The sequence below is a fragment of the Adelges cooleyi genome, unplaced genomic scaffold, assembly GCF_023614345.1.
Source record: "Adelges cooleyi isolate 19-005CV unplaced genomic scaffold, UGA_ACOO_1.1 ACOO_flye_CR_arks_rails_tigmint_CR_PRNA_306, whole genome shotgun sequence".
NCBI classification, from domain to species: Eukaryota; Metazoa; Arthropoda; class Insecta; order Hemiptera; family Adelgidae; genus Adelges; species Adelges cooleyi.
The window spans coordinates 2,129,855-2,144,026 of NW_026095977.1; the positions used below are offsets into that span (position 1 = coordinate 2,129,855).

The 14,172-nt window shown below is 28.0% G+C and overlaps 2 protein-coding genes and 1 long non-coding RNA gene across 5 annotated transcripts; 1 reads left to right on the forward strand and 2 right to left on the reverse strand.

The window, feature by feature from the left end:
* Nucleotides 1–1,991, reverse strand: LOC126839509 (uncharacterized). Its single transcript, XM_050574847.1, has 2 exons — nucleotides 1,811–1,991; nucleotides 1–1,453 (listed from the first exon to the last, which is right to left on the reverse strand). The coding sequence occupies exons 1-2, from the start codon at nucleotides 1,895–1,897 to the stop codon at nucleotides 533–535; spliced, it is 1,008 nt and encodes a 335-aa protein (XP_050430804.1). The 5' UTR covers nucleotides 1,898–1,991; the 3' UTR covers nucleotides 1–532.
* Nucleotides 1,992–3,529: 1,538 nt separating this feature from the next.
* LOC126839500 (uncharacterized) lies at nucleotides 3,530–9,477 on the reverse strand. 3 transcript variants are annotated; one of them, XM_050574841.1, is made up of 2 exons: nucleotides 9,193–9,477; nucleotides 3,530–4,999 (listed from the first exon to the last, which is right to left on the reverse strand). In XM_050574841.1, exons 1-2 carry the CDS (start codon nucleotides 9,277–9,279, stop codon nucleotides 3,812–3,814), a joined length of 1,275 nt encoding a protein of 424 aa, XP_050430798.1. In that variant the 5' UTR covers nucleotides 9,280–9,477; the 3' UTR covers nucleotides 3,530–3,811. The 3 variants fall into 3 exon arrangements, 2 of the variants coding, with proteins under 2 accessions (XP_050430798.1, XP_050430797.1); XM_050574840.1 differs by lacking the exon at nucleotides 9,193–9,477 and adding an exon at nucleotides 5,380–5,715; XR_007685899.1 differs by lacking the exon at nucleotides 3,530–4,999 and adding an exon at nucleotides 7,983–8,524.
* On the forward strand, nucleotides 5,781–13,732 carry LOC126839502 (uncharacterized). Its single transcript, XR_007685900.1, has 3 exons — nucleotides 5,781–5,987; nucleotides 11,016–11,195; nucleotides 13,611–13,732. It is a non-coding gene; the product is annotated as an uncharacterized LOC126839502 (long non-coding RNA).
* The last annotated feature ends 440 nt before the right edge of the window (nucleotides 13,733–14,172 follow it).

Consider the following 14,172-nt stretch of genomic DNA (forward strand, 5'->3'; position numbering starts at 1 on the left):
GTCTTACAGTAGGTACGTCTAATAAAATATACTTTAAAAAAACATTTTAAAATTTTAGTATGCTTAGTAATAACAAGGAATGAACATAATTATGTTTCTAATCCAAAAGAATGTTGAAATCAATTAAACTAATACAGTCTAGAACGGCTTAGAAGGCGAGAATACGGATATACACCTATAAAATTCAAAAACACTTTATAATCGAACGGCAAAGAACGTGTAAATTCGTTTAAATAGTCTTCGAAATCGTTAATGATTTTTATAATCATATCGTTGGTAGACAGTTGGTTTTCGTCAACGTTGAAACTGAGCAGATCGATTTCATTTGAACTGGCACCGTTTAAATCATTTAACATCCCGTTGGCTTTTGTCCGCAATCTTGTTGAAATGTCATTAATGTGATCGACGTTACTAGTTTTTCCTGACTTGAGTTCTGATGAAATAACTACAAGAAAATCATCTTGGTACGCCGTTAATTTCAATGCTTCGAGGACGACGTTATTAATACGGTCTTTGATGCGTGTAAGCCCCTTTACGTCGAGCATGAATAATTGTTGTTCATAGACATGCAACACAAGCGCAAGATAACAATAAATTCTGGCATTGACAATTTTGACCAACATGTCTTGATGATCGAGGCGTGCGTATGGTTGGATATCCAATCGCGATTATCCAAAAACTCTTTAGTAATTTCCATCTCGAGCTCAAATTGTTGTTTAACTTCGCTCCAATCGACTTTGACTTCTTCAATTTCTTTGAACAGTAATTGATTGTCGTTCCAAAACGGTTTGAGGTATACAAATTCAATCATTTCCAAAACACGGCCTTTGAAAACGTCTTCATTTAATACAAAATCATGTAGATAGTGGAACATATCATCGTATGTTCTCATATTTTTCGAAATGAAATCAGATTCAGTCACAGTCGGAGGAAGGTATTTATCAGCCACACAATTTTCGATGACATTTGAAACACCGGTGAACAGTTGGTCGTCTTCGAATGGGTTTTCTCCGAAAAAAGGTATATTGTCAGCGAATTGACTAAAAGCAAAGGTTTTAAAAAAAATTGTCCAAGGCCATTTTCGACTCTCGAAATTTGATCTTATTAAAATTTGTAGTATAGTGTTGGCTTCCTTTTCGAGACGTTTTACAGTTCTCCGGTCATTATGAATGAAACGTTCTCCGCTTTTAACCTTACCAACTATTTTTTTCATAGTTAATATGTTAAATTGTGCAATAACCCAAAAACTACATTGGACATCTTGAATTTTGTTCTCAAATTTAACCAGAGATTCGATTTTAAATTGTATATCTTCATCATTGGCACAAGATTTAAACAGAATATCCTTTTCTTTAGTTTGAAAAATAATTGGAACTTCTTTGAATGTTTTTAAGTGATTTATGGTATGTACATACAACTCATTATATAGCGGAAAATATAATATAGGAGAGACCTAAAAAAGATAATATGTTACAAAAAGAACTATAAAAATCAACCAAACAATAAAGTTTACAAAAAAAAAGAAACTTGACCAAAATATCAAAATATAATATAATTTCAGTATGAAGCAGCTGTTAAATATATTAAAATTTGATTCTATTGTATGCAAGGCAATATTATGACTAAATATTTTTTGTAATTTAACAAAATAACATAGTATATAATATATTATATATATTGTAGCTTTTTTAATTTTTATAAAAAATGTTAACGTAAGTAATAATTTTTATATTGTACAGTTGCTTTCAACCGCATACTATGAGATTGAAATTATTTCAGAGAGAAATTATTATTAAAAATATATGATTACCTTACTATTGCCTGCTGACTCGATTGTTTTTATATTTGATGTTATAGCAAAACAACACAAAATAAATGCACAAATGTTGGCAATCATTGTTGTTTTTAATATATTTAATTAAACTATTATGGTATCCAAGTCTTTCATATGGTATGGTGTGACTAATACTAAACTATTATACTGGCAAGACGTTAAACGGTAGCTAAATATGTTTTTGCGTTAAATTATTGTAAAAATACATTAGTAAATAATTGTATTTTTGGACTCTATTCGACAACACTTGTTCATACAAAACACATTTTGAGCGATTTTTTTTTTATATATACGTTTTTTTCCTTTTAGTATGCCATAACATGTAAATATGGAAATTTTGTTTTAAATTTAAAATTGTAACAGCAGAATATTATAATATAGCTTATTTTTTAGAGCTCTGCGACCATATTTTTTAGTATAATTTATATATTCTAAATCATTGTTAAAACAAAATATTCGTATTAAACATAAAACAAATTGATTTATGTATGTAAATAGCGAAAAATAATGATCAAAATTAAATACCAGTTGACAGCGGGTGGGCCGGCTAAGGGGAGGCGCTTAGTGGATACGAAGCGATTGAATAAGATTAAATTATTAAAAACTTATTTTTGAAATTTGTTTTTTCAATAGAAAGACATTTTTATATAAATATTAGTTAATTTAGTTTATCTAGGCCTTCATGATACCATTGCAAATTGTTATTACTAGAGTATTATTTTAAAGTTTATTTTAGTTTTGAGTTTTCTCGTATTTCTATAAGAACCACAACATTACCCAAAAATACTTCCAAGAATTCAAGAACCCTTTTTTGCTTTTATTTAAAAACAATCAGTTCAATGATTTAAGAAAAATGTAATACTTACCGTCTGTCTAACTAGTACTCGCTCTGTGGCGGACCTAGAACTTTTAATGTGTACTTAATTTTTTCTCTCTATATTAATATCTGAATATTAATGAATAATAATATAATAAATAGTGTGTTATACCATAAATATATCTTACTAGCTATGTATTTGTTTTACAAGAAAAACTGTAAAATTATTAAATTTCATTACGTTTTGCAAAAAATAAATGATAAAAATACCGACTTCAGAAAAATTCCTAAAGCTTGGCTAGTTTACCAAGATTGTTTCATAATCTGATATTAGAATCTATTATAATTAATAATAGGTATTATAAATTACAATGTTTTGTAGCCAAATTTTGCTTTATTTATATTCGATTAATATATATTTTTTTAACTAAACTTTCTTGTTGGTGTTTATTCTAATAGAAACAATCAAACAGTAAGTGTTCTAAAATCATTAATAAAAAATATTTCATTATTTCATAATATTGTTTTTTTATTTGTAATAACGGATGCTATTGATATTTTGTATAAAATAATCCATAAGCTTAAATTGTATTTAGTTTCATAAAAATTTTTAATTTTTTTAATTCCACCATTTTATAATCAATTTATACAGTTTTATAATTATTATTGTTGTTAGGTTAGGTTTAAAAATCGTATTCTTTAATGATCATTTGTCATAAAACCATCGTATTTTACAAAATAATATTTTCGGAATGAGTATTTATTGAACAAAAAATAATAATTAAGTATAGTTTTACAAAATAAAATATGATTTGCTTTAAAACATCAATAATGTTGTTTTTTATGTAGCCAGAATGAATAATAATAATAATAATAATAATATATCTTACAATACGTCCTATAGTGCATTGAATGAACAAAATACCGTTTAGGAAAATGTTTTGAAATTTTACTATGCTTAGTAAAAATAAGGAATGAACATAACTATATTTCTAATCCAAAAGTATGTTGAAATAAATTAAACTAAAATAGTGTAGAACGGCTAAGAAGGCGAGAACACGGATATACACCTACAAAATTCAAAAACACTTTATAATCGAACGGCAAGAAACGTGTAAATTCGATTAAATAGTCTTGGAAATCATTGATGATTTTTATTATCATATCGCCGGTAACAGTTGGTCTTCGTCAACGTTGAAACTGAGCAGATCGATTTCATTTGAACTGGCACCGTTTAAATCATTTAACGTCCCGTTGGCCTTTGTCCGCACTCTTGCTGAAATGTCACTTATGTGATCGACGCCACTTGTTTCTCCAGACTCGAGTTCTGACGAAATAACCCCAAGAAAATCATCTTTGTACGCCGTTAATTTCAATGCTTCGAGGACAACGTTATTAATACGGTCTTTGATGCGTGTAAGCACCTCTACGTCGAGCATGAATAACTGTTGTTCATAGACATGCAACACAACCGCAAGATAACAATAAATTCTGGCATCGACAATTTTGACCAACATGTCTTGATGATCGAGGCGTCCGTGTGGTTGGTATATCCAAGTGCGATTATCCAAAAACTCTTTAGTAATTGCCATCTCGAGCTCAAATTGTTGTTTAACTGCGCTCCAATCGACTTTGACTTCTTCAATTTCTTTGAACAGTAATTGATTGTCGTTCCAAAACGGTTTGAGGTATACAAATTCAATCATTTCCAAAACACGGCCTTTGAAAACATCTTCATTCATTACAAAATATTGTAGATGGTGGAAAATAGAATTGTATGTTCTCATATTTTTCGAAATGAAATCGGATTCAGACACAGTCGGAGGAAGGTTTTTATCAGCCACACAATTTTCGATGACATCTGAAACACCGGTGAGCAGTTGGTCGTCTTCGAATGGGTTTTCTCCGATAAAAGGTTTATTGTCACCGTATTGACTGAAAGCAAAGGTTTTCAAAAAAATTGTCCATGGCCATTTTTCACTTTCAAAATTTGACCTTATTAAAACTTGTAGCATAGTGTTGGCTTCCATTTGGAGACGTTTTACAGTATTCGGGTTATGAAAGAATATATATTCTCCTCTTTTAACCTCATCAACTATTTTTTTCATAGTTAATATGTTAAATTGTGTAATAACCCAAAAACTACATTGGACATCTTGAATTTTGTTCTCAAATTTAACCAGAGATTCGATTTTAAATTGTATATCTTCATCATTGGCACAAGATTTAAACAGAATATCCTTTTCTTTAGTTTGAAAAATAATTGGAACTTCTTTGAAGGTTTTTAAGTGATTTATGGTATGTACATACAACTCATTATATAGCGGAAAATATAATATAGGAGAGACCTAAAAAAGATAATATGTTACAAAAAGAACTATAAAAATCAACCAAATAATAAATTTTACAAAAAAAGGAAACTTGACTAGTATATTGAAGTAATTTTTTTTTTATTTCAAAATATAATATAATTTTAGTATGAAGCAGCTGTTAAATATATTAAAATTTGATTCTATTGTATGCAAGTCAATATTATGACTACAAAGTAATTGTATTTTAACAAAACAACATAGTATATAATATTTATTTATATATTGTAGCTTTTTTAACTATTATAAAAAAGTTAACGCAAGTGATAATTTTTATATTGTACAGCTGTTATCTACCCCAAATGATGTGATTGACATTATTTCAGTGAAAAATTACAGTTAAAACAATACATTCTTACCTTGCGGTTACCTGCTGACTCGATTGGTTTTATATTCGACGTTATAGCAAAACAATACAAAAAAAATGCACAAATGTTTGCAATCATTGTTATTTTATATTTTTAACTGAACTATAGGAGCACCCAAATCTTTCATATGCTATGGTGTAACTAAAACTAAACTATTTTACTGGCAATACGTTGTACGGTAGCTGAAGTTGTTTTTGCGTTGAATTATCGCAAAAAGGCATAAGTAAACAATTGTATTTTTCGACTTCATTCGACAACACTTATTCATACAAAACGAATTGTTGTACTGCATTTTCGTTGTATTTTCTTACACCATGTGTTCGGGCGTTATCTCGGCAGCCGCCACTCCACACCGCCCGTATTGCCCATTAACACCGACCGTACCGTATCACCTCTACTATTACTGCTACTGTCACTGCACTACCGTCTACCGTACCGCATTTTTGCTGATACTTCACCGTTTGTTGTTCTTTTTTTTGTTTTCTCGTGAACTGGACCGTTTTTGCCTTTGAATTCGCTTATTCGACCGTTTCGGATTGTACGGACAATCTTCGATACCTGTCGACCGACCAGCCTGCCGCACCTGGACTTGTACCGCTGTAAATATACCTATTTGTTTTGCATTCTCGTATTATATTATGTTAGTTGTTAAGTAATAAACTTACTAGCTGTAAAACTTTAGCCAGCTGGCCAGTATGTAAGATATTATTGTATATAGTTGTTTTCTGAATAGTAGTTTTGTTATAATAATTTGGTTCTGTGTTATTTGTCGTTTAAGCCCCCCCCCCCCTATACAGTCCATTATATTTATTTATTATTCACCGCACACCATGACTTAAAATATGAAAATTGTGTTTAACATTTAAAATTGAAACAGCAGAGTATAATATAGCGTATTTTTTAGTGCTCTGCGACCATATTTTTTTCTTACAATTTTTGTGTTCTAAACCTTTTCCGTTATACATTTTTTACTATGGTTTAATGTTTTTGTTTTGGACAAATCGACTGTCTTTCATTCCTATCTACTCGGTGCCCTATTGTTTACAAATTAATTTCCAGCCAAACAAAATAATTGTACTTCTTTTTTAAATGCTATATATTATTTATATAAAAATGTTTTTAACAGTGTCGATGCCTGATACTAAATGACGTATAATAATTAATTTAGAATATAATCAATTTTGAACCATGTCAAGCTTAACAAAATAATTAAGTCATACAAATGAGCTGTTTTCTTATTTAAGACTAAACATATTTAGAAAAAATCTGTAACTGAAACCAATTGTCTTTGCAAGCTAGAATAATATTATATATAAAATTATAAGTTTTATAAAAGTAGTTTGTGTGTAAAAATACATGTCTTATTATTATGTAAAGACATTGTAGTTAAATATTCACAGACCCCATTGAAACCCCCGCCCAAAAAAAAAGTTTAGCCCAAACCAAGCACAAATTGTAGCCAGTACAGTATACAACTTACTATGTATAATATTTGAACGCAGGACCTCAAAAACATGTACCTTGACGTATGTAATGAAATCTATTCGAAAATCAAAAAAGGCCTACTTTTTACTCTTAAAAAAAGGGGCAGTTTTCAAAATTGTTGTGAATGTTATTATAAAAAAATTTTTTTATGAAATATCAAAACTTAATTAAAAAAACTTTTTTAAAAAAATATTGTTAAAAAAAAATTATTTATGTAAACAGGGGGGGGGGTGGCTTAGTGGATTGGATAAATTTAAATTATTTAAAACTTATTTTTTACATTGCTTTTTTTGATTTTATTTAAAAACAATCAGTTAAATGGTTTAAGAAAAATTTGATACTTGCCGTCTGAAAACATTTCGAATCGTTATTTTTTTACTTAAAAATTAAAAGTTCAGTTTAGTGAATCCAACTAGTACTCGCTCTGTGGCAACACTAGGACTTTTATTGCGTATTTAATTTTTTCTCTATATTAATATCTGATTAATAATGAATAATAGTAAAATAAATAGTGTGCTATACCATAAGTATATCTTACTATCACTATCTATGTATTTGCTTTACAAGAAAAACTAAAAAATTATTTAACTTGATTACGTTTTGCAAAAAATTAATGATAATGGTCCCAAAATACGGACGGCTTCAGAAAAATTCTTAATGCATGAGTTTACCAACATTGTTTTTAATAATCTGATAATAGGTTCTATTATAATTTATAATAGGTATTATAAATTACAGCGTTCTGTAGCCAATTTTTGCTTTACTTATATTTCCCTTCAGGATATCTTTAGGACTGAAGTTGGTCAATAAACCTTAATTACATCTAATTTCATAAATATTATTTTTTATACCATTTTATTATAATCAATATAAATAGTTTTAATTAAACTTATTAATTTTTTTTAAATAAGTATTTCTCTAATGATTGTTTGTTATAAATTGAAATAAGTATTTATTAAACAAGAAATAATATTAATGTATACAAATTTTACAAAACAAAATATGATTTTCTTTAAAACATCATTTCAATAATGTTGTTTTCTATGTAGCCAAAATGAAAATTAAAAATAATAATAATAATATACCTTACAAATACGTCTTTAGTGCATTGGATGAATAAAATACGGTTTATGAAAACATTTAAAAATTTTATTATACTTAGTAATGATAAGGAATGAACATAATTATATTTTTAATGTAGAAGAATGGTAAAATGAATTAAATTAAGATAGTCTGGAACGGCTAAGAAGACTAGAATACGGATATACACCTATAAAATTCAAAAGCACATTATAATCGAAGGACAAGAAACGTTTTAATTCTCTTAAATAGTCTTCAAAATCTTTAGTGATTTTTATAATCATATCGTCGGTTAACACTTGGGTTTCGTCAAAAATGAATTTGAGCCGGTCGATTTCATTTGAACTGGCACCGTTTAAATCGTTTAGCATCCCGTTGGCCTTTGTCCGCACTCTTGCTAAAATTCCATTTACGTGATCGACGTCACTCATATTTCCAAACATGACTTCTGATGAAATAACCAGAAGAAAATCATCTTTGTACACCGTTAATTTCAATGCTTCGAGGACGACGTTATTAATACGGCCTTTGATGCGTGTAAGCACCTTTACGTCGAGCATGAATAATTGTTCTTCATAGACATAGAGTACAACAGGAAGGTACAATTTTGCCAAAACTTATCCAATAAAAAAGATTACAATAAAAGTAATTTGACTAGCATTTTGAAACAATTGAATATTTTGTTTTTAAAGTAAATATAATTTCAGTTAGAAGCAGCTGTTAAATATATTTAATTTTGATATATGGTCTGCAATTCAACATTATGGCTACAAATTAATAGTATCATCCTATTTGTACAAACAAATATTTATAGTTTTATTTGTATTTTACAAAATAACAGTATATTTATATATAAATATACATGTATATGTATATCCCCAACAAAAACCTAACAGTGAAAGAAGGCCAAGTTCCAGACCCCTTCCCAAAAATGTCATTTTATTATTATATTATCGATTATTCGTTATAGAAAAATCTAATATTTATCTGTACGGCCGGCGGATCAGTGACATATTTTACTATTTTACTATGGCTGTGATTTATATTATATTGGTGACGGTGGGAGAACTGTAGTCTCGGCGGCGCGGAATCGCATATATATGTATATTGTAGCTTTTTTATTTTTATAAAAAATGTTAACGCAAATTAAAATTTTCATATTGTACAGCTGCTATCAACCGCAAATTATGAGATCGAAATTATTTCAGAGAAAAATTAAAGTTTAAAATACATGCTTACCTTGCTGTTATCTGCTGACTCGACTGTTTTTATACTTGACGTTATAGCAAAACAACAAAAAATAAATGCACGAATGATGGCAACCATTGTTATTTTTTATATTTTTAATTACACTATTATAGAACCCAAGTCTTTCATATGATATGGTGCGACTAATACTAAATTATTATACTGGTAAGACGTTATACGGTAGTTCAAATGTAATGATTTATTGTAACCGCTCGATAGGATCGTCCAAAACGTTTTTTTCGCTTTCAAAAATCAACGTATATCATTTTTTGTGTACACGAGTGACTCACAATCTATAACGTTTTAAACTGAAACGACTTTGCTAAAAATTATTAAGAAAATATATTTGCGTACGAACATATAATAAATGAACACGTATGCCCTGTGAATATTAATAACAATTGCTATTGTAATATAACGTGATACATTATGGTATTTACTTAGTTCCTATATTATTTCACGGCTTCCTTTTATACAACTTTCTCAATCTACTGATATCTCATATGATCAATTATTCTGTTCAGCCGTCACTCTGCTGGATTATGATAATCGTACAAAAATACACATTGTTAACAACGGCTTTTTTTTTTTGTGTCGACAGGCTCTCTCTCAATAGTAATAATATTTTCTATGATCTCAATTGATCATGCTAAACGTAACATAAAAAAAAATTATCGTTGAATCATAATATTAATTAAAAAGAAAAGTACGCACTAGTATATAAAATATAAGTACACAGGTATATAATTTGATGTACTACACTTTTTCATTTAATTCATTTTTTTTTTTAACTATGAATTTTAATGTTTTAAGTCTGAAAATTAAACCAATGGTAGATCTAGCTAGGGTGGGACTATAACACAATACACAAATTTCTCTATTATTCGTTTTTAGCCATTTACTTTTTATTAAGGAAAAAAACCACCAAAAAAAAAGACAATGGAGTCCAAATCAAGCAAAGATTAAGTCAGTACAGTAAACAACAGCTATACTTAACATTTGAACGCAGGACCTCAAAAACATATAAAATGATGTATGTGTTACGTATTAGCAGTTTATATGAATATATATGGTGGCGATTGTCCACCATACGCGAGTGCTACACCGGCACAACATTTCATTCGTGTAATTTGGTTTTATAATAAACGTCAGCGAAAATTATTACATATATTGATCTAATTGTGTTTAACTTTTATACTAAAATTGTTCGAAAATAAATAAAACACTTTTTCTAACTCCTAAAAAAAGGGGCAGATTTTTAAATTGTTGTTAATTGTTTATATAAAAATAGTTTTTTTTAAGAAATATCAAAGTCCAATTAAACGAACCGTTTTTTAAAAATATTTTTTAATACAAAATATTCTTATTAAACATTTAAAAAAAATGTTTTAGGTATGTAAATTATGAAAAACTATTATAAAAAATTAAATGTTGGTTAACAGCGGGTGGACCGGCTGAGGGAAGGGGGGCTTAGTGGGTACGAAGCGATTGAACAAATTTAAGTTATTTAAAACTTTTTTTTTACATTCCTTTTTACAAAAAAAAAAAGAAAGTTTTTATATAATTATTAGTTGATTTATTTTATCCATACATGCATGATACTATTGCAAATTGTTGTTACAAGGGTATTTATTTAAAGTTTACTTTAGTTTTGAGTTGTTTTCCTGTATTTCTACAAGAAACCTACATTGGCCAAAATTACTGCCAACAATTCAAGAACCAGTTTAGCTTTTATTTAAAAATAATCAGTAAAATGGTTAAAAACAAATTTGATACTTACTATCTGAACAAATTTCGTATCGTGATTTTTACAGAAAATAGGCGAAGAAAGAAACATCATTTCTACTATTATGAAGAGGGAAGTGAAACTCATCGGACATCTGATAAGACACAACACTTTTGTGTCAAACATCTTGGAGGGGAAGATTATGGGAAAACGATCAAGAGGAAGATCCAGACCATATCATACTTAAACGACATAAATCAACGAATGGGTTTGGAATCAATTTATATTATATGATGATGATTGTAAAATAATTTTTTTTTGTCGACTGGCTCTGTGTCACTTTTAATAATATATACTTATATTATACTAGACAATTGTCTTACAACCTACAGAGTTGTAAAAGAATCTATTTTTATGGTAGGTAACGACTAGTCCGATTGTTTCTAATAATGTTCAGAACACTTTATTTTACTAGCCTATTGTTATGTTAGTTTGTATACGAGCTTCAAGACTAAAGACTGGTACATATTTATAGAAACTTCTGTAATATGCTAAATTATGTAGAACTTGTTGAGGTATATTATTCGGATATTTTAGACCTGTTATTTAGATAAATAGTAAAATCACATTCAAGAAAATGTTTCAATGCGAATCTGTGGATATCGGACCCCGCTTTGGTCATTTCTTACTGTGCTGGGTTGAACTGTGCTTGTTTTAGACGGTGCCGGTTTGTACTGTGCTGCACTTTTACTATTTCCTCACTCAAGGGTTGAGGTCGAGGATAGGGGAAAAATTTACAATTTTTTGTTTTTTTGGTTTATTTGTTTTGTGATTACATTATAGCAGGTCATTTACTGAATTTCAAGTTATTAAACCCTAAATAGGTTTCAAAATCAATATTTATAGTGTTTTAGTTATTTTTTGGGTTTTTTCGTTATAAAAATAATGTTAGATGATGCCAATCTGTATTTGGTAAGAATTTAGCACAGTATAAACCGGTACAGTTTAAACCAATAACAGTCCGAACCCAATACAGTATAGCAAAGTTGGATCAAATCAATTTTTAAATCTCAATGTAATATCCCTTAACTAGAAGTCCAGAATAATTTACCTAAAGTAGTTTTATATAATCTAGCATATGGCAGACGTTTGTATAAATAGGTACCTAATATTGTGGCTCGTTGATAATCCAACATAATAAGAGCTTTTTATAATGCAGTAGAACTACTATTTGGTGAAATTGAACATTTTAAAACTGTTAAATATTTTTCGTAAGATATTCGGTTTTAATTTAAGGAGCATAGCAATTTTTTTTTAATACTTGTCATTAGTGTATACGCATTCATTTATTATATGTATGTACGGCATAGTAGGACACTTCTCAACATCTCACTGTGTAATAATTGATTTTTTTTTAAAATGTTTTTATAAAACGTGATCACTATGCCCTGACCTCATCATGCTCCGTCCCAATTATGCCCCGACCCCACTGTACTGGCCCTTTTTGTTATTATTATTTTGAGTGTCTAAAATTAACAATAGCTTTTAAAGTTGTCATTCAGCCTATTTCTCAAATCATCCATAAATATTTGTTCTAAACTTTATATCGACCAGTCTTTTTTTTTACTGGATATTCATTATATACCTAATAAATATTGAAAAAAATGTTAAAACGATGATGTGTTAGCCGTTAGGTTTTATTTTATATAATAAAGAATAATTTCTTTATTATATGTAACTTGCTCAATTTTTTTCTGTTTTTGATTTTATACATTGAATTTCCGTTGGTAATATATTTTATTGCGTTCTATTTACACGTAAAATTCGTATCGATGTGAAATAAAATTTTGAAGAATAAAAATACTTAACAATACGGTCTATGTACCCAGATTTTCCATACTATGAAATGGGTTTGTATATAAAATACCTTGAAGTACTGTGTGTAAAATAAACACAACTATTCCTCATTGTTTTTAGCGTTTTATTTTTCTCGGTTTCGTATCCAAATGAATAACAAAATATGAGTATTAGCCCATACAAAAACAGTTCTCTAAATCAACACACAAGCGCGAAAACAATTTTACAAATTTAGAATTTAGCACACAGTAACGCTCTAGAAAAATACTTAGTATTTGGTTTGGATAAAAGAAAAAAAAACTGTTTAAGCTGAAAATGCAAAATCACACGAAGTTTTAAATATTTTGTAAGAATTTAAACGACTAATTAAAAAAAACTTACTTAAGGCATTACAAATTCGATTTTGGCTTCGGTGTGTTTGATCCAGATTTTACATGTATATAAATGTACAATATACGTATTACACTTGTATTCAATTTTTATACTTGTTAATTTGTTAGTTTTTAATTAGTTTTTTATATTATGTGTCCACCATTTCCATAACATCATTTAAAAAATGTTGTTTTATATTTACTGTTAATTTTTTTTTTTTTTTAAATAATTGATTGTTATAAAACAAACTTTATTCTTGAAATAAGTATTTATTGAACATACAAACAAATGTTGTATACATAAAATTATTATATTCGATTACGTTTAGTAAAAAATAAATAATAAAAATACCAAAATACCGACTTCGGACAAATTCCTAATGCATGAGTTTACAAGGATTATTTTACAATCTGATAATAGAATCTATTATAATTCATAATATTATAAATTTCAGCGTTTCTTGTTGGCGTTTTTTCTAATATAAACATTATTTCTCAATCATACAGTAAGTGTTCTAAAATCATTAATTTACAAATTTTCATTATTTCATAATATTGTTTTTTTATATGTAATAACAGATGATACTGATATTTATCCTAAAATAATCAATTTTAGGATCAATCCATTTTATAAATGTCATTCTTTTAAATAGGTTTTTTATATTATGTGTGTATAATTTTTATAACATGATTTTCAAAGTCTTTATTTTATATGCCATTAAATGTATAAGTACAATTTTTTTTTTTAAATCTTATTTTTCTAATGATTGTCATAAAACACGTATTTTACAAAATAATATTCTTGGAATGAGTATTTATTAAACAAACAAATAATATTAATGTATGAACATTTTACAAAACAAAATATGATTTAGTTTTTATGTAGGCAGCCAGAATGAAAAATAATAATTATAATAAAAAAAAAAAAATAATAATATATCTTACAATAAATATTATAGTGCATTGAAATTTTTGTAGAATTTTTAGTATGCTTAGTAAAAATAAGGAATGAATATA

Excerpts from the sequence above, each read along its gene's own strand:
- LOC126839509 (XM_050574847.1), bottom strand. The coding sequence starts at position 1,897 with ATGATTGCCAACATTTGTGCATTTATTTTGTGTTGTTTTGCTATAACA. Across the intron at positions 1,454-1,810 it reads AGTCAGCAGGCAATAGTAAG|GTCTCTCCTATATTATATTT; the intron begins GTAATCATATAT and ends TATCTTTTTTAG.
- LOC126839500 (XM_050574841.1), bottom strand. The coding sequence starts at position 9,279 with ATGGTTGCCATCATTCGTGCATTTATTTTTTGTTGTTTTGCTATAACG. Across the intron at positions 5,000-9,192 it reads AGTCAGCAGATAACAGCAAG|GTCTCTCCTATATTATATTT; the intron begins GTAAGCATGTAT and ends TATCTTTTTTAG.